General features: G+C 44.1%; 1 protein-coding gene across 1 annotated transcript in view; it reads right to left on the bottom strand.

Moving 5' to 3' along the window:
* The window catches only part of LOC142767797 (uncharacterized), a 44085-nt gene extending 19814 nt beyond the window's left edge, over window positions 1-24271 (bottom strand). Inside the window, exons 1-4 of the mRNA XM_075870041.1 lie at window positions 24109-24271; window positions 19094-19156; window positions 16814-16975; window positions 8031-8086 (exon numbers count right to left, since the gene is read on the bottom strand). Coding sequence (XP_075726156.1) covers window positions 8031-8086; window positions 16814-16975; window positions 19094-19156; window positions 24109-24271 — 444 coding nt within the window. The remainder of the gene's footprint in view (window positions 1-8030; window positions 8087-16813; window positions 16976-19093; window positions 19157-24108) is intronic.
* Between the last annotated feature and the right edge of the window lie 3079 nt (window positions 24272-27350).

Raw genomic sequence — 27350 nt, forward strand, 5'->3', positions numbered from 1 at the left:
CGAATTCTTCGGGGATTAAGCGGGCTTTCTGGCCCTGGAATACACTTGACGCCAGCTGCCTTCGTCATCGCCGAGATCTTCGGCGGAGGGAAGCTCCTCTCCCTCTGTTTCGTGGATGACCATGTTGGTAGGCCTAGCCGGTAGGCCCAACGAGGTAGTCGAACGCTGCCAAAAAGTCGATCTTCGGGGACGCGAACAGCAAAGCACTCACTTGAAATCACTTCATATGATGCGGTTGATTTCGTAGAAAGCTTCACATTTGTTCAAGTTGCCATTAAATGACTTAAACAGTCAGAAACAGGAGTTTTGCCAGAGCACTTGCGAAACGCGGCCTCTCCCGGTGGCGTCTGTGGCGCGTTCTCCAGAATGATGATGAGTGGGGCGAAGCGTCTATCAGCCCGTTCGTGCTTACGTCCGTCCGTTCGCTCTTGCTTGCGTCCTTCCACGCGATCATCGGTGCGTCCATCCATGCGTCCATTCGTTTGTCCATGCATCCGTGCGTGAGTCCGTCCATTCCTCTGTCTGTCCGTTCGCGCGTCCATCCATCCTTACTTCCGCGTATCCATTCACCCATTTGTCCATCGGCTAGTTTGTCTGTCCTGATTCCTGTTAAACCATCCGTGTGTCCATATAGTGCACTCTACAAGTACCACGATATCGCAATCCAGGTGGCACATACCCGCTCTATAGTGGGTATGTGCCACTGGTGGCTACTTACTACTACTTATACGTTGGGGACGCACGAACGACGACTTAAGGAGCTTCGCCCCAAAAACATATATACACCACATCCCACATGTGCAAGAAGCACTGCCTCACGTAATCATATACTAGAGCTGTGCGCCACCGCGCCGAAGTCGCCAAATGTTGCTGCAAACGCCGCTCGCGCCGCCGCGAAAGCTTCACGAATTATCACGTCACTGCCGCGCAATATTTGTGGCACGTCGACGTTAGTCGTTTATTTTAGGCCGAACAGACAACCTAAACATAGAAGACATTGCATCACAAGGGGAGCGCTTTTTAATGCGTCAATGTATTGAACTTTCCAATTCAGCCGCCACTGAATGATGGGAGTTCGGCAAGAAACGCCCCCTCTATTTGTGGTTCGTTTGCAGCAAAAGCTATCGTGAGATCACAACACGGGTCACGCGTGGCACCGTCGTTGTTTGCCGCTGCCGCCGCTGCCGCCGCTGCTGGCGTATAATCGCACAAAATAAATATCGCACAAAATATTAAAAAAAACTAAATAAAAAGTTGACAGATCCCACGTACATTGGGCATCGATGATAGTGAAGCACAAATGAGCAAGGGTGATAGGTCGCTTTAAAATTAGCACACCGTTAAGAGGCGAAAATAAATTATGCCGCAAATGACTTCTATGTCATTTTTATCATGTTTGGAAGATTCATTTACTTTCGTCATCTAATAACGTCCCCTGATACCAACTTTCGCATATATGGAGCTAGCGAAACGGCCACGAGTGTGCCATAAGCGTAGTATGTAGTCATGTTTTATATAAAATTTGTATCATGATTATAATATTTTGACGTGTAATTTACATTCTTCCTTCAGTCACATCACGTATTACAAACGTTGGAATATGTGGAACTAAGGAAACGGCCGCGCGAACACTATGAGTGTAGCATGTAGAGATGTTTTACATGAAACGCATATTATGATTATCAGGTTTGGACGTGTCATTTACCTGCGTCGTCTATTCACTTTCCGTGACACCAAATTTAGTGCATGTGGAGCTAGCGCAACGGCGGAGAGCGTGTCATGAAAGGGCGAATATACTCCGACGCAACATTGACACAAGCGCAGGCTGGGCGCCGCGACGCAACGCTAGTAAAACGTGAGCATTCTATATAGTGACACCAGGCGCGAATAATGCTACCAGCGTCCGTCGGCATGGCCCGGTGGCAACGGGCGCTACAAGCGACATACTGAGTTTCGCGCTGACGGCGTTGCTCAGACATCACCGCGTCTGCCTCTCTTCGTGACGCAGGGATGCCGTGTGCTCAAACGCGCATGCGTCAAAGCAACGCAGCGCAGCGCGCGCCTGCGAGTGTATGGCATGCAGATCCACAATGAAAGTCAATGGGCATATCCACTGATCTCTACTAGGGAGATATCGGTGCTTGGCATGGCATCGCCAGCGGGACGCGATAAAACGAACGTCGGCGAGTACTCGCGACGGCCCACGTCGACGTGTATTGGCGCCCTGAGTGCGGCGTGTACTAATGTTCTTACATGACACGCATCTGATGAGAATCATGTTTGCTCCAGTCACATACCTTCGTAATTCATTCACGTGACGCAATACGAAATTTTGGCATACGTGAAGGTGGCTAAATGGCAGTGAGCGCATCATGAGTGTGACACGTATTCATGTTGTTACATGACACGTATGTAGTGCTCATCATGTTCGGGTGTGTCATTTACCTATGTCGTCCGTTCGCATCACGTAATACCGAATTTGGTACATTGATAGCGAAACGGCAGCGAGCGCATCATGAGTGTGGCAGGTAGTCATGTAGTTACATGACACGCATCTAATGATTATTATGTTTGCACCAGTCACATACCTTCGTCTCTCATTCGCGTCCCATAATGACGAATTCGGTATATGCAAAGCTAGTGAAACAGCCGTGAGCACACCATGACTGTGGCATGTAGTCATGTTGTTACATGACATGCATGTCTTGATTTTGATGTTAGGGTCTGTCGCTTGTGATGGCCATGAAGTCATGCCACACCATGCCAGTTTTGCGGCATATTATGATTGAAGCCACCGCAAGAGCAGTAAGACTATGCCATTTATATCATAACATTTGTAACATACATACAACATACATATTATTTTCATGTTATGACTAGTTATTCTGTTTGTCATACACTCATGTTATATCATACCAACTTCAGTATTGGTACCTTTATCTAAACGGCCAGAAAAGCTAAAAGTCGTAGGCGACTAGATAGATAGATGGATAGATAGATAGATAGATAGATAAATAGATAGATAGATAGATAGATATATAGATAGATAGATAGATAGATAGATAGATAGATAGATAGATAGATAGATAGATAGATAGATAGATAGATAGATAGATAGATAGATAGATAGATAGATAGATAGATAGATAGATAGATAGATAGACAGACAGAGAAACAGACAGACAGGTAGATAGATAGATAGATAGATAGATAGATAGATAGATAGATAGATAGATAGATAGATAGATAGATAGATAGATAGATAGATAGATAGATAGATAGATATGTGCGGTTTAACGTCCCAAAACCACCATATGATTATGAGAGACGCCGTAGTGGAGGGCTCCGGAAATTTCGACCACCTGGGGTTCTTTAACGTGCACCCAAATCTGAGCCCACAGGCCTAAACATTCTAGCCTCCACCGAAAATGAAGCTGCCGCAGCCGGGATCCGATCTCGCGTCCTGCGGGTCAGCAGCTGAGTACCTTAGCCACTAGACCACCATGGTTGGGCTGTGAACTACGCACAGCATACATCATCAGAAGTCAGGCAAAGTCACCAGCGTCCAGAAGGAGAAACCACTCCGAAACGAAGTCAAATGTCTCATCAAAACTGTGCCCTTGAGAAACTGCTTCTCAGAAGATGGATCTGTCGGCCGTAGTGGCTGGGCGTGTCTATCAATTATGCGGCTCTTCCATGGTGAATGAAGTCCCAACAACATTAACAGGTCATACGGAGTATAATTCATGAGGCCTGTATATTCGAGTTTCTGCGAGTGTGGGCCATGGTTTTCCTAATATGAATCCATAGAAAGAGTAATGATATCTTGGTACGTGAAATATGGATGCATACTACTTTTCAAATAAGGGCGATACGTGTGTTAGTGATACATCTGTTTCTCTTTATAGCAATGAAGCTCATTTTTTAGAATCTTTTTTTTTGTTCTGTAACTTTTTTGTCATCAATCTTTGTTGTCGATCCTATCGTGCGCTTTTTGACTAGAATTTGAGGCCATCTGCGTGCGCATAGTTGCTGGAGTTATAAGTTTCACTGATTTTTCGAGCATACTCTTAGTTACGAGTGACGTTCTTCTGTTCTGCCCTCAGTTTCGCTCCCCGCTGTTATGCGTCATTTTTTATTTTAGTAAGCACTGTGTTATTTTACAATAACAAAACCTTGCAACACGAACATTTTTCTGTTCACCTGCCTATCTAGTTAGAGCAAGGGTTAGCTGTACAAAGGAAGAAAAGAATTATCGAAAAAACCAAATTATGAACCAGAATGATATAATAAGAATAGTCAAAATGAAAATTAGGCAGCCTAATTTCTCACCTCCCAATATACCCCCCCCCCCCAGATTGGCAGCATAACCATGGGGTGAATGAAGGAGAGTGGAGCGAAGCATTCGTTCGTCCATTCGTTTTTTCTTCCGTTCATCTATTTGTCCATTTGTGGGACCGTCCGTGCGTCCATCCAACCATCCATGCGTGCGTCCGTTCGTGTGTTCGTACGTCCATCCGTGCGTCTGTCTTTGCGTTCGTTCATGCATCCACTCCTGCATCCGTCCATGCCTCTATCTGTCTGTGCAGCCATTCGTGCGTCCGTTCATGCATCTGTCTGTGTGTCTGTTCGTCCATCTAGTCAAAACTCCAAGTACCATCATCTCACCTCTTTTCACCATATATTCCGCATGTAGAAGCACCGCCATCCAGCGGACATTCCAAGGACTGAACGAGAGGTGGCACACGCACACTTTCTTACGGCTTGCGCTTCATGTGTACTTCCCACCTTTAACCACCTCGAGTTCATAGTATATACTAGTTCACTGTATTCAAGGCACTGCAGCCCGATGCTCGCTAAACTTTTGAAAAACCAAGAAGGTTACGCCCAGCGAGTAAAATGCAGTAACCCTTCCTTGTCAGATAGTGCTCAATGTACATATCAATGGCTGCAAATAGTGAATGAGAAACAGGAGAATTTGGCTTTTAGTTAACGCGCTAACTGCAAAATTTTGAGTGTTCAACAACACCCAGGAGAAATCTCCCACCGGCACAACCTTGCAGGTCAAGCCGTAAGACATGTTACGTGCTACGATGAGAGACGAACGGTTGCCGCTTCAAGGAGGTTCGCTCCTAAAAGAACGCTCATCATCCCAAGGGTCCAACGATAGCATGCTTACACTTCCTTCTGTTGACCCTGCTATCTCCTGCGCCTAACTATCTCCTTAATTTTTCGACCTCGACTTAATGCAAGGACCACGCTCTCCTCGAAAACAGGCCTAACCCATCGACCCAAACAATCATTCCGAAAAACCCCAAAACTGTTGTTTTTACAATAAATCACGCTCACAGCGTGCATCAGTCGGTAAGGTTCCTATTCGAGCCCCTGACCTCCTGCCTGTCACAGTATGGAAGGAGTGTTCGAGGGCTGAATTCGCTTTCATAGGCCCAGCAAGAAAACTCACACAAAAAATTTACGTAGCGTATTTTTGTTGCCTTAAGCAGTTAACGATACACTTACCGTGGCTGGATTGATTAGCTACTTGAAAAATTGTTTCACAATGCTAACTCACAATTTTGGTTTTAGAGAGCGCCAAGTGAGGTGGTACCTAACACGGTTCTCGTGTGAGCATAGCTGGCTACATGAACCAAAAACCACATGCACGTGGTCATTGCAATGACCACTTTCTTGAGTTAAGGCTTCCTGGGTGCCCCTATAATTGTATCTGGGACGTTGTAAATATGAATGACCCATAAAAATGCCCAGTCGAAGCAAGCAGAGCCTTTGTGCTCCCTGCAGGTCTGCCCCCTTTTCCTTTGAAAAGTCTGCTAGGTGAGCACTTGCAAGCGTCGAGGAAGCCAACACAAACTCAAGACGTGGTTGGAAGGGGGTTTTAAGACAAATGACACAGGAGTGTTTTGCAAGTAATAGCTTGAGAAGCATGGTAAAATTAGTTTTAGATGTGTTCAAGCATATAACATTTGTCGAAAATTTGTAGACGACAAGTGTGTCCCTACATATATATCCCACAAGTGAACTCGCCTGCAAAGACTGCTCCGACTAAATGCGAGGGGAGGGACAAACGATAAAAAGATACATCACCATTTTCCCACTGAAATTTATCACCATTATCCCACCGCTCTGCATTACCATTACTAAACATCACCATTTTCCCACCGCTCTGCATTCTCGGTCAAAGGCGTCAAGTTAGGGTGGCCTAATCAAGTGTGAGGAGTCGTGCAGAAGTGACCGAAAAAGAAAAGCTCTAGTGGGAAAAGCAGAGTACTTCTCCGCAAAAGATAAGCCTGATCAATGAGCTTACTTGATGGGGATATTGCAGCACAAAATAACGTCGACAGCAGAGACATCTGAACGCCTGAGTTCTTGATCGGCGATTTGAAGGTGAACTGAATGCTGTTGACAAAGAAATTTCAGCTTTATTTCACTGTTGCAACTCAAAAAGCTGTATCTATCGAAAGGACCGTGATACTGTGACTTTCTATAACCAGCGCACCTGTTGCCATTTTGTGCAACCATTTAGACATCGTTCCTCCAACTGAGGCGACTCTACCACCAGAAAGCGACTTTTCTATCGCGTAGCAGACACTTCATGCACACTATGCTAACACGCTACAAAGAGTATAATTCCTACACCCTTCGCTGCGGAAATCGGCAAGCTAAGTAACATTTCTGCTCTTTCCCCACCGCCTCACTTCTATAAGGGCATAATTTTAACAATGAGCAGAAACGTGACAAGATGATCGGACAAAAAACATCCACAGGTATGAATTACCATTATTACGGACTAGCGACAATTGTCCACAATTGTCATGTACAGAGCTCGCCAAGTTCACCAAGCAATGGCAGCTTGCACCCGACGTCCAGCTCAAATCATCCTTAGTGAAATGGTATTTTGGATAGTATGATAAATGCAGCTAAGCCTTCATTCAAGGAAGCATTGGAAGTTCTTGATGAGCGGCACCTATGCTTTTTTTGACCACAGATATATATCGGTTGCTAGAACAAAAAGGGAGGCCTGCCTAACCTCTTATAGGTTACCATACCTGCTCTTTGGACAACAAACATGCTGCTTAATTTACCTACAATGCACTAGAAGCCTAATCAAAAGGAAAAATGGAATGAATAAAAAACTACTACAGAGAGAAAGCACGGGAGCTGCCACTGCTGAAGAAAGAACACTTCGTTAAGATTACAACCGTTCACGCCTCGAGTGCCATAGAAAAAAGCCGTTGTTGAGGGACCAGTATTGACCACATCTTACGGCAGTGAAATGTATGGTGGTATGGTAAGGGGAAAGAAGCACGCCTGTGGCATATGCCTCAGCTATTATTGTAGTGACCAACTGGAAAAAACACTCGAGTTGATGAAATTGGTCAATAATCCAGACAGCTGCGTAAACCTGGTGCTACTTATACATCAACTGCATAAAAATCTGCGTTAAGTCATGTGTAGAAAGATTGGTATCTCGTTAGCAGCTTTGCCTCAGTTGTGTATCTTCTCGCTTGACCTACAAGAGCAAGGGAATCACAATCGATAGGTGCATATATTCAAACTGACATAAGCCTTACAGTCAAAGTGAAGCTGAATACAGGCCTTGGACGAATGACAAAAAGACTGCACTGCTCTGGTGTTATTTGTGTCCTGCTTAATGACCAGGGATGGAATCTACTTGTTTGTGTCTGCCATATTTTCTGTTGTTGGTAGTGTGTGCAGATTACTGTGGCCTTTAGCGATAGTAGAATTGGTGCTTTAGGTTTTCGCACCAATAACACAGTGTGTTCAGCAGGCCTCCTTTCTCTACGTTGGTGTCTTCTTTGTGTGCTGGGAGTGATCATCTTTGTGTATTAGTGTGCCCTTTCATCGTGGTGCAATTTCATGGTTAGATTTGATTTCAGACAGTGTGTGCTGCAGGTCTGGTGTTTTCTGCGTGTGCCGTTAGTGATAGCTTTGGCAGTAAGATATTAACGCACTTTCTTACAATTGTTTATTTTTGGCTGACCTTTACTTACAAGCAGTTCTAGAAATGCTTTCTTGACAGTCACAAATGCTACTAGATACTTGCAAACTGCAAACAGGTAATATGGCAGTTTTGAACCAGAATGGGCACCCAGTTTTATCCGAAACCTCAGTGCGTTTATATATTTATTGTGAGTTAGACAATGATATCACTTTCTACTATATCTAACCACAACTTTTTCTGTCTTCCCCTTTCACTCGAAGCAATTCGTTGTCTTTTTTTGTTCACCAAGAGTAAGGGCTCTTTGAAAGTGCAGTTTTTCTAGCGCCATGGCTCCTATTTCTTCCACTTCCATATTTCTTGACAATCTTGAGGTTGGTTGTAGCTTTCGCCTTGAATCACGCAAGCGTGTTGCTCCCGTTTTAGTAGATCTGTTTCTTGTGCGTTTAATGTGAAAACACTCTCTAAAGCATGATTGGGGCGATGCATAATAATTCAGCCACAGTTTTAATTCACAATTGCTCGCTCACCTAATACTGTAATAATTTCCATGCATGGTGAGTGCTTTATTCTACAGACTTAGAGGGAAGGCATGAAAATTATGTAGGAGAGTAGCAAACATGACAGAACATTGTCGTGCTTGTTACATCTCTACGCATTTGTCTCTTACATACTCTCTTAGTCTTCAGCTTGTACAACCAACTTGCCCAGAGATATGCTCTTCTATGTATTCAATTTGTTTAGTAATGGTATAGAATGAAAGCGCATAAGACGCAGACAGAAAATACATTTGGCGCCCATGAACGACGGGTGTTAAGCCTCTTCTCTGTCTTTGCCTTTTCCGTTTTCACCCTGTACCATGCAAACTAAGCTTAAGCTACCCTTGTGAATTTAATAGCGAATAATAATTTTACCGTAACTTGCACTTGGAGTTACAAATTTGAGCAGTGGTAATCTGTTTTTCATCTTTTAGTATTTTTATTTTTTCGCCAATAAAATTTTTCGTCCATTCATTCATTGAACCACAACATCAATTTGATATAGTTTTTATTCGAAGCAGTGTGATGCAATAGGGTGGTTCTGTGGCAGGACACCTGCTTACCATCTAGACACCCTGCATGTAATTTTCACTGAAACTGAAGCATTTTATTATTTTGGTTTTTTTTGCGCCTTTCTCAATTTCTCGTTCGAAGAATGAATACGTTTTACTTACAGCCAAAGACACCGACGTGCGAATTTCTCGGAAACAGCTCTTTATTGCTGTCATGTTAATAAATCTTCGTCTTGTTCGTTAAGCTCCTGCTCCGTCTATGATAATATGAAGTACTGAAGTGTTGTAGCATCAGCTTCCTTTTCGTGGGTCGAGGTCTGTATCGTCCTGATTGTTTCTGAGTACTGTGCGTCAAGCCGCACTTCCACCATCTTTAGCGAATAGGTGCTGGAAGGCTCTGTGTGCCTCGTGCTGTTTCTGATGTGATGTTAACGATGTTTAGAACAGTAGTTGGCGATTGCATGGTTGGAGGGTTTTTTTCCTGGGATTGACGTCTGGGCATGTTTCTGCTTATTGTGTGGCCGTGAATGTTGAAATAGTAAGAAGAAATTGGCGCCACAGGCTCTGTGATGTATCGCGTCACTGTATGTACGAGTTGGCAAAAAAATGTTTAGGCGAGTGGGAAATTTGGGTTTATTTTCATCTTGTAGAGCTTATTAGAATGGAAACATAGGTTCAGTATTTCGGACAGCAGCAAATCATTCGTTGCAGTCCATGGCACAAATACAAACCAATTATTCAGGGCTGTTGTGCGTATATTGCTTCCAGCAGATCATTTGCAGTGAATCACGAACTCGGGCACACGAAGTTGTGTTTCTCCAATCGGTAGGTTCGTACACGTGGCATTATTTTTGGCCAATACAGAACTGCATGGCCGTATTTTCAGGTTATTGGACTTCTTGCATGATATGTAATAGCTATGAAGATGCATAGAGGCAGCAATATGTTCCTGCATGATGAGGACCTCTTATTCTGTTGGCTAACAGAGAACTTGAACTTCTTTTTCTCCAATTGCAAGACATAACTTAGCAAATGGCTCAAGTTCCTAGGCCTCTGTTCCACACCTAGGCACTAGAGATCTAAATAACCAACTGGCCGAATAGTCCATATCTAACCGACTATACTGTTTTTTTTGTCATTTTTCATGGGGTTGACTGTGCTTCATTTAAGTCTCCTTTCTGCATTGTTGGGAGGTCTCTCAATGACTAGTATAGCTTTTCGTTTTTAGTATCATCCCCTTTCATAAAGTTCTTTTGTTGCGTATGCATACGTTTAAAAGTTCACTGATAGGGGAGCGCATGAACTGAGTTCTTGTGCCTATGAGTAATCGCACTGTGTTTGCCTCTCTGTTTTGGCAAGACGTTTTGTGATGATCTAGAAAAGACAGTTGTGGGTTGTGATCGGTCTCCAGGCGTGCATCTGTAGCGACTAGATTCTCGCAATCTTTTTCAACCATGAAGTAGCATTTGTCAAAAGCTAGAATTCGTGTGCTGTGAATGAACTGTGAAAGAGCAGTATATTCTTCCAATGCAGTACTTGTGAACTAAAACATGTTGTCGCTCATTAGCCTAATAGGTTTGGAAAATGTTGCCTCGAGAGTTTTCTTGCTGCGAAGGTTGTGATCTATGTTATTGCGATCCCGTCTCTGAAGTTGCTGAAGTAACTCTATATTTTGGGCTCTTGTATATCTGCGCCTACTGTCTCCCAGAATATTACTGTTTGAAGGGTGACACTAAGTTGTTCCCCTGGCTGTGCATGAACTGTTTTGTTTTATTTTGTTCAAACAATTTTTGTTTAAAACACGCATTTTCACAGCGCCTGCCTATTCAGAGGATGCCGTTGCTGCGTGTTACTCGTGTTTTGCTGCCTGTATATGTGTACAAAGGCTCTGTTCCTGAATGTTTCTAGTCGACCTATGAATATACCAAGCATTGAATACTTTTTCAGCAGTTTGCGAGGTTCGGTCCTCCAGTTTCAGCAGTTACATGTGTGCCGTTCGAGTGCTCCTCCCAGAAATTGCTTGGTCGGGTAACATCTTGCCACGCTGACCTTAGTTGTAACAGTCTCAACGTTGCCTGTAGGTCCATAAAATGGGTCAAAAACTTCCCACGGCTTTCCTTTAGGTAGGCCAGTACATGTTGTGCCTTTATTTATTGTAATCTGGGCAGAGTATTTATGAAATAATTCTACTAGTAAATAACGAACAGTGCAATATTTTACATGGGGACACAACAGAAGGGACACACCGTGGAGACTACTCTTTCAAGCTCTAGTACCGTCTGTGTTGGCACAATGAATTCCATGTTATACACATCAGTGACATCTGATTCTGCAATACTCACTGCAGTACAACAACACCGCAAAGAAAAGACTCCACCACACGGGTGTATACAGCAAATTTGAAGAGCTGAAGGATGCGGTTATGATAACTCAGACAGAACAACTGTGTCTTACACAACCCGAACAAACAGTATCATCTGGGCTGAGCTACCGGTCCCTCCACCTTAGTGCAGTGACAAAATTCATTATTTCTGAGCCACATCAGGACGCAAATACAAGGGACACCGAAAGAAGAATAATTTCAAATATCATGAAAGCAGAACGCAAGCTCTAGCCAAGCAACTCATTAAAACTTTTGTACACAGTCAAGAAGTGCTGTGGCATGGACGCCAAATGGGCTGTCAGAAGACACGTCATAGTAGCTGTTCGAAACACACAAAATTAGTATAGTGGCTTCCATGAACACGAAATTCACCGTCACAACTAAAGCCTCAGCAATCGTGATGTCCGTCCAACATTCGGACAGCGCTTAGCAGTCGGCATTGCTTATCTCTAATTCTCAAGCAGCGTGCAAAGTGTACGTACGAGGGATATTACCACAAATTGCACTAAGAATATCAGCTGACTCATTCCACGAAGACCGTGTGATCAAACGGTGCCCGTCTCATGAAGGCATACCAGGCAAAGAGGGGGTGCGTACCTTAGTTCGAGAACTTACAAACTGAGCGGGTAGCCACAGCCCATGCCTAGATAAATCGCTTACAGTGCAAGACATCTTTGAAAAGCAACGATGAACGAGAGAAAAAGAATAAACGTTCATTAGTGCTGTCAGTAACTAAAGTAGGTGGGGCCCTTCATCTAGAGCTCCACTGGCTATAGCGGATCAGCGGGCCTGGTCCCATTTGCCAATTAATTTCCCAAGGCCTGATCCGAGAGTCGTGCTTTCCACGACCAGTCCCAGGCAGCACGCCGCCGTTGGACCAATCTTGGACCAACATCGGCTAACATCGGCACCGACGTCGGGCCGACGTCGGAAGTGCAACTTCTTCCAATGTCGGGCCGACGTTCAAGCCAATGATGGGCCGACGTTTTGCCGATGTTTTAGCCAGTATGCAACCAACATTGGGCCGACGAAGGCCCATCGTATTGCCGACAAAGCTGCCAATGTTCGGCCAACATTGGGCCATATTTCAGCCAATCACATGCCATTTTTACGCCGATGTTTGCTGCACGACGAATATTGGCTACGGATGTACGACCGACATTGGACCAATCCAGGGCCACATTGCAGCCAATCAAATGCCGTTATTACACCGATGTTTCCTGCACGACGAATATTGGCTACTGATTGGCTTGCCATTATGTAACCATTATTAGTAGGGAATTTTTCTTACCGGAAGATTTAAACAATATGCCTCGATGACCCGCTCTTGTAGCTTTGCAGCCCTCTATACATGGGGCAACAGAAAATTGAATGCCGAGAACTGAAAGCAGTTACTCGATCTATTTCATCTTTTATACCTCATTCCCTTTGCTAACACTAGAAGTGTAGTTTATTTTTTTGCCAATTTATCTTTTGCCATAGCGAGTGCTTTATTTGGTACTGGTATTTGGTACAGCAGATCGAAAAAAGTCGTTAGGAAGTAAATGTTGAAAGCGTATGTCCCCCACTTGCAATTCCCACATATGTCCCCCACATGGTAATCGAGAATATTCATAGTTTAGAGCATTTTTTTGTAACTAAAACATGGTGATGGTGCTTCCGAATCAGCATAAGCTAGCCGAACAGTGCACCACCGACAGTCTGCAGACTATTTATTCTTTGTTTTTTTTTATTTATTTGGTAAAACAAAAAATGTATACATTGAAAAATATATATACACAACTAAAAAAGGCCCGCTCTACTGCAGGTCAGGTTGCGTTGGGGGCACAGTGACAGTGGTGCTGTCAAGGCCCTGGCTGCTGTGGCTGGGCAGGAAGCCAGCTGCCGCGAGCAGCCGATAATCGGCACTCTGAGAGTGGGGACCATCAAGCTGCTCCACAACAAATGCTTCTCTGAAGCGCCGCTTCCTGCCCCCACAGCGATCACCAGACCCTGGCAGCCACCTCTTAATAAAGTTGAGGGCCTCCGCCTGGTCGCACCCTGCTTTTTGGCAGATGACATCTGCATACAAGAACAGAAATACCATAGTACACATGAAGCACTGCAGTACAGAGAATACACAAGGGTACACACACATAAAACAATGAACAAGTCTAACCTGTCACTAATCTACAGAGCCTCAGGTTCACAAAGGCCCTTTTCCCTTTTCTGCCATGAAGGCTGTACAGCACTTGCACGTCATGTGCCAATACAGCCTTCATGGCATTCACACCAATTTCTCGGAGGCGACGTCCCCCAATCTGCAGGAGGTGCTTGCGCTGTAAAAAAATGCAAGAAGCATAGATGGGGTAAACGCAACAGCACATCGAAATGTTTTCATGATAAAAATCTGCAAGAAGAGGACACTGAAAACAACAACTTGAATTTTCGGGCATCACAACATTTCATTGTTTTTTTTACGCTAACTTCAACTCACTTGACCTAAAATGGTTTCCACATCAGCCCTCTCACAGTCAGTGTGAGAACCTTTCTGAGTCCTTCTCTGAATGCAGTTTCGCTGTTATGAAATCAATACAACACTGTTATAACCCTTAATAAATATTGATTCTAGCTATGAAATAGTATAATTACTTTGTACAGTGCTCAAATTCCAATACACGTTTCTTCGAGGTTACAATGTCTTTGCCTGAATGTTGACCAGGAGTAGCTTCTACAGGTGAAAAACGATAAAATATGTGGAATTCAAAAAGAAGCTTGGACATGTTTTTAATCAATGCATTGTAAGCAGAGCACAACAAGATAAATGAACATGATCAAGGCGTACTAAGAGGCAACCTTAGAGCGACCAAATCTTGGTCATAGATGAAACTGATAGAAAAATAAAGGTCGCACTAGATGGTCGCACCATTTGCTGTTTATATTTTTCTGTGATAGCCAACAAAGAGTCATGTCGCTATAGAAATCGCATCACAATAAACAAAGGTGCATTTTTCTTCACACTGCGAAAATGGGTGCATGTTAGATTTTTAAAAAAGTAAGAAATCAGCTAACACAAGGCAGGGTGAACTGTAGCTCAAAGTAGAGAGAGCCGCAGCGGACACGAAATAGGGTGATAAATGAACAAAATTACTGAATGTCTGTTTTAAGCAGGCTATTGCTAGTCACTGCCCATCAAACACACGATGCCGCCTACATCGTCTGCTAGCTTAGGACAGTTCACTCGGACTTCACAGACTATAGTAAATACAGGCGAATCTCATTAATTCCAACACACTTAATTCGAACTGACGCTGTGGTCCTATCAAAGCTATAGCGCGCTCGGAAAAAGCTCTCAGCACCCCGCCCAATCCTGCGGTGGCACTTCAGACACCTGATCGCTGTGCTTGAAGAAGAAAATGAAGAAAAGGAAAGAAAAGACTGCGGTGGAATGTTTGCCAAATGCCAATCTGCGGCATTCCTGTGCCCCGCTTCGGCTTTTTCCGTCCCTGCCACGTAGAGACCCTTCTCCTTTTAACACTGCGCATGAAGAGAAGGAGGGGAAAAAAAGCTGTCGCAGAGAGTTGGCTCTCTCATGCCGATCTGCAACGCGCCGGTGTCACGCTTCCCTGTTTTTCGTTCCTGCTATGTAGAGACTCTTCTCCTTTCAACACCGCGCATGAAGAGAGAAAAAAAAAGCTGCCGCGGAGTGTTTCTCTCTCGAATGCCAATCTGCTTTTCTCCAGGTGGAGACGCTCCTCCATTCTCATCATGTGCTGGCCACGCTCCGGCTGCAGCGCAGATGGTAACAGTGGAAACACAGTTGTCTTCGAAGAGTGTCAGCACTGGACATTGCCGCGCGCAACTTCTTTTGCCAGGAGAATACTGAAGCCGAAGTACAAATACTTTGCAAACTGCACGCAAAACTTGTTGACTCGTTGCAAGGCCAACGTGTACAGACATGTATTGACTACTTTAATTAATGATGGATGTCCTGTAATTTGTGAATAAAACTTCTCCATGCACATGCATCACTGCATGGTGAGCCGTCCGCTCGTTTACCGTATTTACTCTATTCTACCGCACCCTCGATTGTAACGCGCGCCCGGTTTCCACGAAAAAAAAAACTAAGACATCGCTTGCAACGCGCACCCTTTTTTCTCGTTGGCCCGCTTGATCACACCACTCGCGAAAACGACTCTTTTTGAGAGCGTCTTCCATTTAAATATGAAGTACGGGGGAAGCTTCTGCCTATCTGACGTGCAACAGAGCATTGCTGTCACTCTAGTTTTACCGTGGCCCGATGTCAGTACACAAACTTGCTTCGCCCCCTTCTCCTAGACGGTTGAGGTGCCAGGCATGTCGAAGTAAAGAGGCGTGTGATCGGCATTCCCGATTTGCCCAAGCAGGTAGCCGTTGTTGTGCCGCAAGTTTAGGAGGAACCTCTGAAGACTCTGAAGCTTTTCTTCGTACTCCTCCGGCAACTTCCGGCATATGCCCGTTCGCCTTCGGAGGGAAAAGCCTTTTCTCTTCATAAAGTTCGTTAGCTAGCACCTGCTCGCTTTAAAATGGCTCCGCATTAGCCCTTTTTCTAAGGCTAACTGCATAGCCTGCACTTGGAGCAGTTCTGTCGTCACGGACCGCTGTGCCGCTCACTGCTTAATCACATACTCGCCGAGCAGCTCTTCAATTTGTGGAAACCGACCCTGCTGTGGTCCACTGAAGCCTTTGCGTGAATCTTTGCTGTCGACAATATTCTGCTTTTGTTTCCGCCAGTCCCGCACGCACGTTTCGGAAACTCCGAATGACCGCGATGCGGCCCGATTTCTGTCTGTTCTGGCACACGCGACGACTTTTCTTTTAGAAGCAGCATTGTGGTGCACTCGTCGAGTTTTTGGAGTCGGCCCTACCATGCCGTCGATGCTAATGTACTACAAGATGACGAACTCCTCAGCACACATATGAAGTGCCGCGCATGGGAAACACACAGGCAGAAATGACCGACGCGCCATGCCGACGCACGTAGGGGGCGGCCATTTTGTAAGTGGCGATGGCAATAGAATGACCGTATTCATTTTTTTTTCGTACTCGATTCTAACGCACATGCGATTTATGAACTCTCTTAACCGGAAAAAAGGTGCGTGTTAGATTCAAGTAATTACGGTAACTTTCATTATTTTGAACTTCTTTTAATTTGAACAAATTTTCTGGCCTCTTTGAGTACGAATTATTCATATTCGACTGTAGTACAGTGGCTCATGAGATAACCTGACTAGTTTGTTTCCCGAAACACAGTATCTTAAAGCAGTACTAAATTTCTGCATGTTACATAGGCATATTAAAACTCAAGAAATATACACCAAAGCCGCAGCCACAGCTTTACTCTGCACAGCTGCCTCTGCTGCCTCCACTTCTCCAATTGTACCAGCAGGCAGCCGGGGAAGGTCAGAGGGGCGCTGTGCTGGCTGGGCGTGCTGAGGCACGGAGAAGAGCCGTACCTTGTGCTTCAGCTGTCGCACCTCCTGCAGAACCTCTCTTTGTTGCTGCCGGATGCCAAGTTGGATCCGCAGGATCCGTAGCAATAGAGCTGAAACATACAAGAGTACATACCATATTTACTCGCACAATTTGCATCCTCACATAATTTGCTCACCAGTATAATTAGCCAGCCTGCTTTACTACAAGAAACTTTTTGCTCGCATACTTTGCCCTCCCCAACCAGCCCGAGCCACCTTGCCAGCACACACCTCTTGTCGAGCAGGCGAGTGCAGTCTTATACAAAATGGACTGAGTGCAAGGTCCCTTCTTCCATGAACTTTTATGCTTTCCCTAGAATATCGAACTTGAAAACTGAAACCTGTTTATGTGTAGTCCGAAATGCCTAAAGGTTTGCCTCCTATCTTCCCACCTCTTCCACGGCAAGAATGTATTCCCGAGACACAGCACAGATGTTGAACGCGTGCAAGGACCTGTCACATCAACTAGATGAGGCAGGTTTTCGCACTCATTTTTTTGTTCTTTTTTCGGTTTCGCCATCTGGCCATTGCGTTTTTACCGTTCCTTGTGATAGGCTACAATAATTATATACGAGGCAGATTGCTGTTATAAAGCTTACCGAAGAAAACTGAAACCGTGCTACCGCTAAGCACATCATCGTGGAGTTCTTCGACATGCAATATTTAGTATGGGAGCCAGCAGAAGAGTGCGTTGAATAAGACTTAGCATAGAAGCTTGGGTGTGTTGGTTAGATATCGGAGGGAACACAACGCAATAGAAGACTGGGACAAGGAATGGACACACACACACATGAAGGGCGACACACACAGCACTGTGTTGGCATCGCGCTTCCTTGTCTGCATCTTACTTTACGTTGGGTTCACGACAATTATTGGAGAGTACTTATGTTCTCTGGTATAACCCTGTCATGGGAACTGGTTTTTGTGAGCACTGTTCGGAAGAACTTCAAGAAAATGGGGGCATTTGAACACGCTTAGCAAACAAATGACAATCCGCTTTGAGACAGCTGTGACAGCGCCTGCAACATATATTCCCAGTTGAGCTTTTAGGCCAGCGATTCCTACTAGCTTCGCACATGACCGGATTGACAAAAAAAGTACACATAATACGCGAGTATATACCGCATTTGACTCTGTAGCTTTGATGAACCAGACAGATACGCAAATTTATCCAAAACTCCATTGATTCTGTTGCAAAAATATTCAACAAACAAATTGCGATGTTATCCATGTTACTATACGATTGTGGCACTTTACCATTGCAGCTTTCCAGGAGGCACACATAGTGCAGCGTTAGTTCACCACTCGCAGTTAATTGTATGCAGTAGGTTGCTCACAGCAACTGACTGCATGCAATGGTGAAAATCTTGCATGCTTGCACCGCTGTTTCAGCATGCTGGCTGCTTCCCATACGGCTATCAATTGATGTTCACAAAATTGGGAAGATGAAGAAAGACTACACAGTGCCCTCTGGCCACCCTATACTCCAAACCTCCAGCCAACAAACAAACAAAAGAAACAGAACTATGCAAATGAATATTATTCCTAATGCAGCTGGAATGGAGTGTAGTTTTCACCAATTCTGTGTGTTAAGTCAATATGGAGTGAGTTAACTCCATAAAGTAGTTTTTCTCATAACAGTGTTCACTCTATTGTAACACAAGGAGTGACTTCATAGAATCTAGAAGGAAAAATAGAATCTTCAGTATTTGATAGAAATGTGAGGCTCTACCTTAAAACAACAATAATCTGGAAAAAAAACTCATTACATTCGAAAAAAAAAAGGTAGCACAGTTGATCCCCTTTACAAGAGACACTGATGTAACAGACAAACGGGGATAAGAGGCACCAGTGTGCAGGCTGACATTTGGCCCATCATGCATCAGGCACTCCGTAGATGCGCCTGTGCAGCCGGGAGCCCTGCAGTCAAGCATGCTGAGCAAGACTGTTGACCACTGTACAATGACACATTGCCACAAAATTTCAAAACTTCATTTCACAGACTTCTGCAAAAGCTTCTTACACTCTTGCATAATTTTTGCACAAGCTTCTCTCATTCTTGCGTGATTTTCGTCAGAACATATAAGTGTTGGAAGTTGTATGTCCCCAGAAACTTGCACAATACAAATAGCATACATTAAAGTCTATCACTTAATACGTGCATAGTGTAACAATGAAAGGAAACTCACGCATGGTTTGCTCCGAGCCATCCCTGTGCGGTGCCTCCTTGAGCCTTGGAGAGCACTGCACAGCTAGAGCAAAGTAGCATCAATCCAGTGTTAATGGCAGGTTAACAAGACAACAAAACTAACCCCCATATTCATAAACGCTCCCCGACTCGACTTTCACCCTTCACTTGACAAAAGTTGAGCACTGTGCCGCTGCTCGTTTGAAAGCGACGCTGCGCTACTCGAGAATCACAGCAGATTATTGCTGACATGCAGCAATTTTCTCTGCTTAGAGACGGCGCTCCCATCAGCCATCTCAAGTGAAGGTGAAGCGTTGAGTGGAGGGACGTTCTATAATACGGGGGTAAGTTTGGTTGCAAGAACACTACATAAGACACACTTAATTTTTACACTTCATCTATATTGTACAGCTACACACATTCGGCATCCTTATAATGCCACATATACATACAGGCTTATAAAGTAAACACTGTAGGCTGCTCAAATAACACCTACACAAAAAAATTACCCAAAAGTGGCCATGCGCAAAGTACTTTTATTTGAAACTCACAAAACTTTTGCGGTACGCTTGGAGGCACATGAGACCTTCGCAGCTTTCATAAAGTACAAAAAACAATATGGTATGTTTGTGTGTATGTACGCGTGAAGCTTCAGCCTTTACATATGATTTCTTGAAAGAATCGACTATGAATTTTATGGCACCTGTGTCCTTCAGCGCAATTGAAATCCTGCTGATCAGTGTGTGCAATTGTAAAATAGTTACATAGAAAATGGCGTGAAACACCTAAAATCAAATTTTTCTAGCTAGGAAATATGCAGCTGTGTATACACAACACATGCTGCAAACAGTGGGAGGTGACCACAAGAGTGATTTGAGTGTAAGCGGCAGTATTCCGCATTCATGCACCCCGCCATTTTCAACTGTTGCCCAAAAGCAGCACCACTTCAGCGTGCTACTTTTTTTTTTTACATCATAAACAGCACGGAATACAGCGAAGATGAAAACAACATACGCAATTAAATTTTGAGCACTATTTATGGTGCGCATGATTGATTGATTGATATGTGGGGTTTAACGTCCCAAAACCACTATATGATTATGATAGACGCCGTAGTGGAGGGCTCCGGAAATTTAGACCACCTGGGGTTCTTTAACGTGCGCCTAAATCTGAGCACACGGGCCTACAACCTTCCCGCCTCCATCGGAAATGCAGCCGCCGCAACCGGGATTCGAACCCGCGCCCTGCGGGTCAGCAGCCGAGTACCTTAGCCACTATACCACCGCGGCGGGGATGGTGCGCATGAAAAAAAAAATAGGCCTTTGTACAACGACGAATTCATAATTTGCCTTCACGGACCTTCTGTTAGGCTGCACCACATACAGATTTTTTGTGGCCTTCAAAAGAGATTTGAAAAAAAAAATAAATAATAATAACCGTGTTTACTCTCGTCATGAGCACACTCACTAAGTCACCCTCATTTCAGTCGCCAAATTTTGAATTTTTTTTCTTCCACATATTAAACACACACCTTACGTTCATCCGCTGAAGTCCCACGGGCTCCCCCCCCCCCCCCCCTTGCCGCCTTCGCTCGCTGCCACGTGCCATTTTATTTTTGTTTCTATTTGTTCACGGAACGTCCCCTGTCTTTTTTAATTATCTCTTGTAACATATGTGGCATTATCTTGTTCCCGAGGTGCCACAGGTGCTCTGCTATGTAGATGCACCATTAAACTAGTATTTTTGATCAACTGTGCATTTCTGATGTTTAACTTGCAAGTACGTAAAACTGGCATGCTTCTTGATCTACGATACACATGTGGCTTGTCTCACTTTGAAGGAAAAGTTAGCATACAATGGTGTAAATGCTTACAATTTGAAATATTGAGGCAGCAGCACACCGGAGATGATCATATGGTAAAGAAACAAGTGCTGCCTTATTACTGGCAAGTTGTCACTTATATGTACAAATAAATTTTGCGAGCTAAATAAAGTACAAAAGCACAGCAAGGCTATGATGTGGTTCAACCTGTGGATTCGCTTCATTTATCACGCCATATGATGAAGCTTCCTTTGGTAAAACTGCTCAGATAAGAAAAAAAGTTTGCTGTCCAATACAGCAACTATACATACAAAGTGTGCACGTGCATCTCGCAGCGCCTTTTTGTCACTTCCGAAATGCGCCACCAACATGCCCGGGCACCAACCGAATCTATCGCCTACAACTGCCATGTTGTCTCCTCGTGCTTGCACCCGTTTAGTTTTGCCTCACGATGCAAGTTTGAGAAATTATGAGCTGCTAGTGAGGCAAGTTGATTTAGTAGTCCACGCAGAGGGAGCAGAGCTTAGGGTGTTTCTTCGCTGAAAGTTATTACCTAAAATTGAGAACGCACATTGCGATTTTCCTAAAAGTACCAGCGTATTTGGCTGGTGCAGATTAACAAAAGCTACTTGAAGAAACTTTGCAATATTTGCATCTTCAGGTGCAACATTACAAGTAAGTGCCATAGCCTGCAAACAGATATAGCTTACCAAGATACTGTACATACAAACTTGTCCGCAGTTAAAATCATGATGGCGAGGAAGGCGGTTAAAATGGTGATGGCGATCGCGGAGATTTGGTATTGCATTGAAACAAACTGTAAAGAATGGGAAACAATATCAGTTCACTTTGAAGTATAGCCGATCGGTTCAAGTTGGGCGTCAGGATTTTTTTGAATTAGTCAATTAATTCTATACACGGTCTCTATCATGTTCAGTGACTCCACTGTACATTAGCGTACAACGAAAGCAAAATACAAAGTGAAAAGTGTGTTAAAGCATACGCGAAAAATAAAGTGATGACTGGCATTACCGCGGCACACACCCCGCAATGTCGCTATCTGCCTTGTAGAATATTTTCCTCGACTATTTCCACAAATTGCAATCAAAGAGGCTCAAGCTCAACATCAGCACTGTTTAAAACACTTGGGGGGGGGGGGGGGGGCATTGCTACTTTGGTGGCGTAGGCCGTGACAATATATTCATAATATTATATCTCTTGTAAACTTGCCTAGCTCTGCACGACTAGTTTTCGATGGGAGCAGCTGCGCTTCGCACATCCACTCTTAAAATTGCGGCTCGAGAGATTTTGAGCTTTCACTTGTTTTTGGGCCAGGCAATTTGTAGTGAAAGCAAGATAATAGGCTCTCATAGGTTGTGGCGGGCAGCCGGTGTACGCCGTGGCTGATGTATGTGTCGCACATCTTGATTATCTGGTCTTGTATCGAGTGAACGAGCAAGGCCTTCCGGATCCAATGAACTCGTTAAAGTAAGACAACAAAAAACCACAATGCTTCCACATCGTTCACAGCAACAGATGACGAGCCCCCAACAAACCGCACTGCTGCACGTGAACTGCCGTAGGTACCCAGGAAGTTACCCGGGCATGGCGGGAGAGGGCGACAACGGCAGAAGTGACATCACAAGAACACTATGTATAAAGGGGGCATTTAAAGACTTTTTTCCCCATTTTTAAACTTCGTGCACTGTTCTGTCACAATTTATAGCTCAGAATAGTTGTATTTTGAAAAGGGCACTAATTCATAAGCCCAATGGTTCAAGAATGGGTGCATTTACATTTAGAGGGCCCATTCTACGTTTTACTTATGCCCTTCAAGAACTCGCTTACAGGGCCAAAGTCCTGTTTCAGAAAGAACACGCTAGTGCGTGGCTAGCAGTCCGTCAAGCATTAGTGCTGGTGAGATTTGGAAATGCAGCGCATGAGCATTCTCATCTGCTACTTCTCTGCTCATGCTCTCGGGGCTTACTTGCGAGGCACGGTCCTTCGCACTTTTCATTTTCACACTGTAAATCAACTGATACCAACTCTGCCTTCCATTATTTATTAAACCAATATTTCATGGTCACGAGGACGAGCTTAAAATGTTTGCTACATCAGACCTGAACAGCATTTTGAGTCATCGAAACTTGCTAGTTGCAGCGAGCATTATGCGAAAAATATGATGTGCTTTACGGTGACAACTTGCAAAACACTGCAGCAACGATTAAAATCATGATTTTTTGTGCTCACAGGAAATCCCTGGAGAAGGAGGCACTGGGCAAGATAAATTGCGCAGCTAAAATACGGATGCGCTTTCCAATGCTGTCATGCGTACAGGCGGAGAAATGGCAGACAGAATTGGGCACACCCCGATTCTATGCGCATGCGTCCCATTCACAAGCCTCGCTGCCAGTTAGCACCACATGGCTCACTGTCCATGAGCTCGCTTGTTTTCTGTAACAGTGGACCATACGGTACACATATGTAAAAACGAGGATAGAATGTATATAATGCAGCATCTGATGAAGCCATGATGATGTGTTGCTGATGAAATCTGGAGCTCTAGTTAGTACCCTTATTGTTAACCAGCCGACCGACTAGCAAAAAGATTTGCGACTGAAATGATGGCATCTACACCTGCCCTTAAAGGGACACTGAACAAAGTTTTTGCCGCCGAGATTTTCAGCCAAAGTGAAAGAATGGGCCATGAAATTCATAGACAATAATAATTTCAAGCAGAAACTACGAAAAATTACTGAATTTAATGAGCCTTTTACAAAATGCCACGTCTAGCCCTTAGACACGGCGTTTTCTAAAAGGTCGCGACATTTATTTTTCAAGTTTTTTTTTGTTATTCAAGACAATTCTACGGTGCATTGTTCACAGAAAACAAAATTGCCTCGGAGAGATTTCTTTGCGAGCAGCTTACTAACTTTTAGGAAGGCGCGTTGATTCGTGAACTGAAGGATGCGAGTGATGGATCTTGCCTGCTAGTGGCTAGGCGACAAAGGCTTTACCTCACGTCCTCGCGTAGCTAAGTCACGCAAATGGAGCAGAAAATGTGCATTATCATTTATTTCACCTAAATATCACACGTATGTGACTTATTGCCGGCGACAGGTGATCACGATGAAGTCGACAAGTTGCAAATCTGAACAAGAATTCACTCGAATGAAAAACCAACCTGTATTCACGTGCACGGTGAAGTCGAACACGTCGTCCGTCAATGTTGTCGCTGATGCCCGAAGGAAAAGAGAAGAGGACAAGCGACGGGGTCGTCTCTTTCTTTACAGTCGGCGGAACTGCCAGAACGGCCAAAACAAAAGGCATTGGGTTGGCATTCCTCCATCCGGGCATGCATCAGTCACTCCATCCGGGCATGCAGCTGCTACTGGTTCTACTACTATCTTCTTCCCGACATTGCAGTGTTGCTGCCATACTCGCGAACCTTTTTAAATTAAAGCACGCAATCATGTATTATCGTGCGCCATACTAAACTTAAAAACAGTGCGCTGGTACATGAGATCACGAAGCGCGGTCCACGCCATCACAAGAGCAATTAGAGAAATGAAACAAAGAAAACAAAATTGTATAAAATATTTTGTCTCAATACGATCCGCAATCCAGTTTCCTGCAGCGGCTTTTGGCTCTGTATGAACGGGCAAGCCAGTGCCAAGCCAAGCTTGCGTCCCTGATCAGCTGTTTGTTTCCATCGAAAATTCAACAGTGAACTGGCAATTTGTTTAGATGATATTGCTAAAGGGCTTGAAATTGAATATTTCTCTACGTACTACTGCTGTACTTTTCCTCTCTGTTTCCTGATCACAGTGATAAGATTGAGGAGGTTACAATTTAGAAAACAGCAAGTGCAGCTCAAGCATTGCTAGGATCGCTGTTCCGGTAATAAAATGTTACAAAAATTTTGCCCCGCGACCTGCTTGCCGTATTCGAGCACCCAGTAGAAATTTACGGTGCCGCGTTTGAAAGAGTTGAATAAAATTGCAATATTACGAAAGAAAGGCTCTGAAGCAACATCGCATTTTATCAGGCCTACACCTCCCACACCTAGACGAGTAAAACTCGTCGATATTATCTTGCAAAGCTGTGTATAATATTTAAAACACATTCTTTAGCCCACGATGAATTGTTCTCTCGTGTGGCTTCTCCATTTGGTACTGTCATGTTAACTTACAAAGGCAACTTTCCATATTTAGTCTCTTTAGATGTTGCAAAAGCTTGACACGTGGTGTGTATGCCATACTGATAATTTTCCTCGTAACCTGGGTCCGCCTCTTTAAACAGCGTCGCATTTTATTGTTCGCAATTGTGTTCGTTTTATAATGTAAGCGAGCTGTGTGATTTCATCAATATTCATGAGTGTTCCCTGACTATACAAACACGTGCGTCTTATTTGGTGCGGTGCACGTTTGTATGTAGCAAAAAATGTCATTTCGTCAGCGTGTGTCTGCATACACTTGCATGCCCTGCAGTACGTGTACATAATTAATGCAGTAAGGACTGCAATGCATAGCCTTGCATGGGACATATATTCCATGCACCCTCAGAGAAATGTTGTTTGTTATGAGCCTACTGTTTATCATTACATTTTTTTTCGTTAAAGTTTCATCTCCATATAAAGCAGCTATATACAGACACAAGCTTCAGCAGCTTCCTCGTTGTTCCATTTTAAATAAAAACACCAAGCCTACCCGAATCAATGATCTGTTTGCTATCATTACTGTTATGTGTTCTACGATGTACACAAGGACAGTAGTATACAAAAAATAGGGAGGGAATTGAATGCCCTGCCTGCATGGCTGCGCCGTTTCACAAGATCAGGCGCTGCGCTGTGAAGCTTCCTACCGGCCTGCAGAAATTCAAGGGAGCGTACAATAGCGTGGTTCAAGAGGACTTGTGGGGAATACTAGACACACTGGGTGTAAAAGATGGAGTCACTAATCGTTTAAAGGAAATCTATAAAACTAACAAGGTAGTTAAAAAGTGGGAAAAACAGGTATCCAAGCCCACAGTGGTGAAACGTGGACTTAGGCAGGCGTGCCCACTGTCACCCTTCTTATTCATGATGTACCTACAAGGATTAGAGGCCAAATTAGAGGCAAGGGGACTTGGCTTCAACCTCTCTTTAGTCAAACAAGGGAAACTCATTGATCAGGCACTACCAGCATTAATCTACGCAGATGATATAGTGCTAATGGCCGACAACAAGGAAGATTTGCAGAGGTTGATGGACATCTGCGGTAATGAGGGAGATAGGTTAGATTTTAGATTCAGTTAGGAAAGATCAGCAGTCATGATTTTTAATGATAACGAAGGTAGTGAGCTTAGAATACAGGAAGTCACGCTAGAGATAACAGATAAATACAAATAACTGGGCGTATGGATAAGCAATGGGACCGAGTACCTGAAGGAACACGAAATATGCGTGACGACTAAAGATAACAGGAATGCAGCAGTGATGAAAAATAGGGCACTGTGGAATTACAATAGGTATAATGTTGTGAGAGGAATATGGAAAGGGGTCATGGTTTCTGGGCTGACGTTCGGCAACGCGGTCTTGTGCATGAGGCCAAAAGTTCAAGCAAGATTAGAAATGAGGCAACGTGAAATATGTAGGCTTGCTTTAAGAGCTCACGGGAATACACCAAACCAGGGAGTACAAGGTCATATGGGATGGACATCATTTGATGGCAGGGATGCTAGCAGCAAGATAAAATTTGAGAAGCGATTGAGAGAAATGGGGGAGGAGCGTTGGGCTATGAAGGTTTTCAGCTACTTGTACATGAAGAATGTCAATACAAAATGGAGGAAGCGAACCAGGAAATTGACTGGTAAATACTTAGAAAACAGCAGGTGGCCAAACCAGAAAGAACTATCGGTTAAAAAGGAACTGCAGGAAACGGAGACTGACATGTGGAGAATTGGCATGATTAAGAAGTCTGCACTAGAGATCTATCGAACTTTTAAGCAGGAAATTGCCAAAGAAAGAATCTATGATAATACTCAGGGTAGTTCTCTACTGTTTGAGGCCAGGACGGGAGTATTGCGAACCAAGACATATCGGGCCAAATATGAAGAGGTAGACACAATATGCAGTGCGTGCGAAGAGAAAGAAAAAACTGCCGAACACTTGACAATGCTCTGTAAAGGGCTTCACCTTATAGTTCAAGATGATGGCGCAGAGTTTTTCAAAGCACTGGTGTTTAGGGACAGGGAGGGCAAAATAGACTTTAAGCGGGTAGACTTAACTAGAAGGAGGTTATCTGATTGGTGGCTAAAGTCAAGGCACGATTGAAAATTAAACCCTTCACTTCAAAGTACCCGTCCAACTTTACTATTTAAAGGGGAAAAGAAAAATCTAGTGGTTAGTTCACTAAGCATTACGGCTAGGTGACGTTAGCCGCCGCCCGATTCAAAG

The sequence above is a fragment of the Rhipicephalus microplus genome, chromosome 7 (assembly GCF_043290135.1).
Source record: "Rhipicephalus microplus isolate Deutch F79 chromosome 7, USDA_Rmic, whole genome shotgun sequence".
Classification (NCBI taxonomy): domain Eukaryota; kingdom Metazoa; phylum Arthropoda; class Arachnida; order Ixodida; family Ixodidae; genus Rhipicephalus; species Rhipicephalus microplus.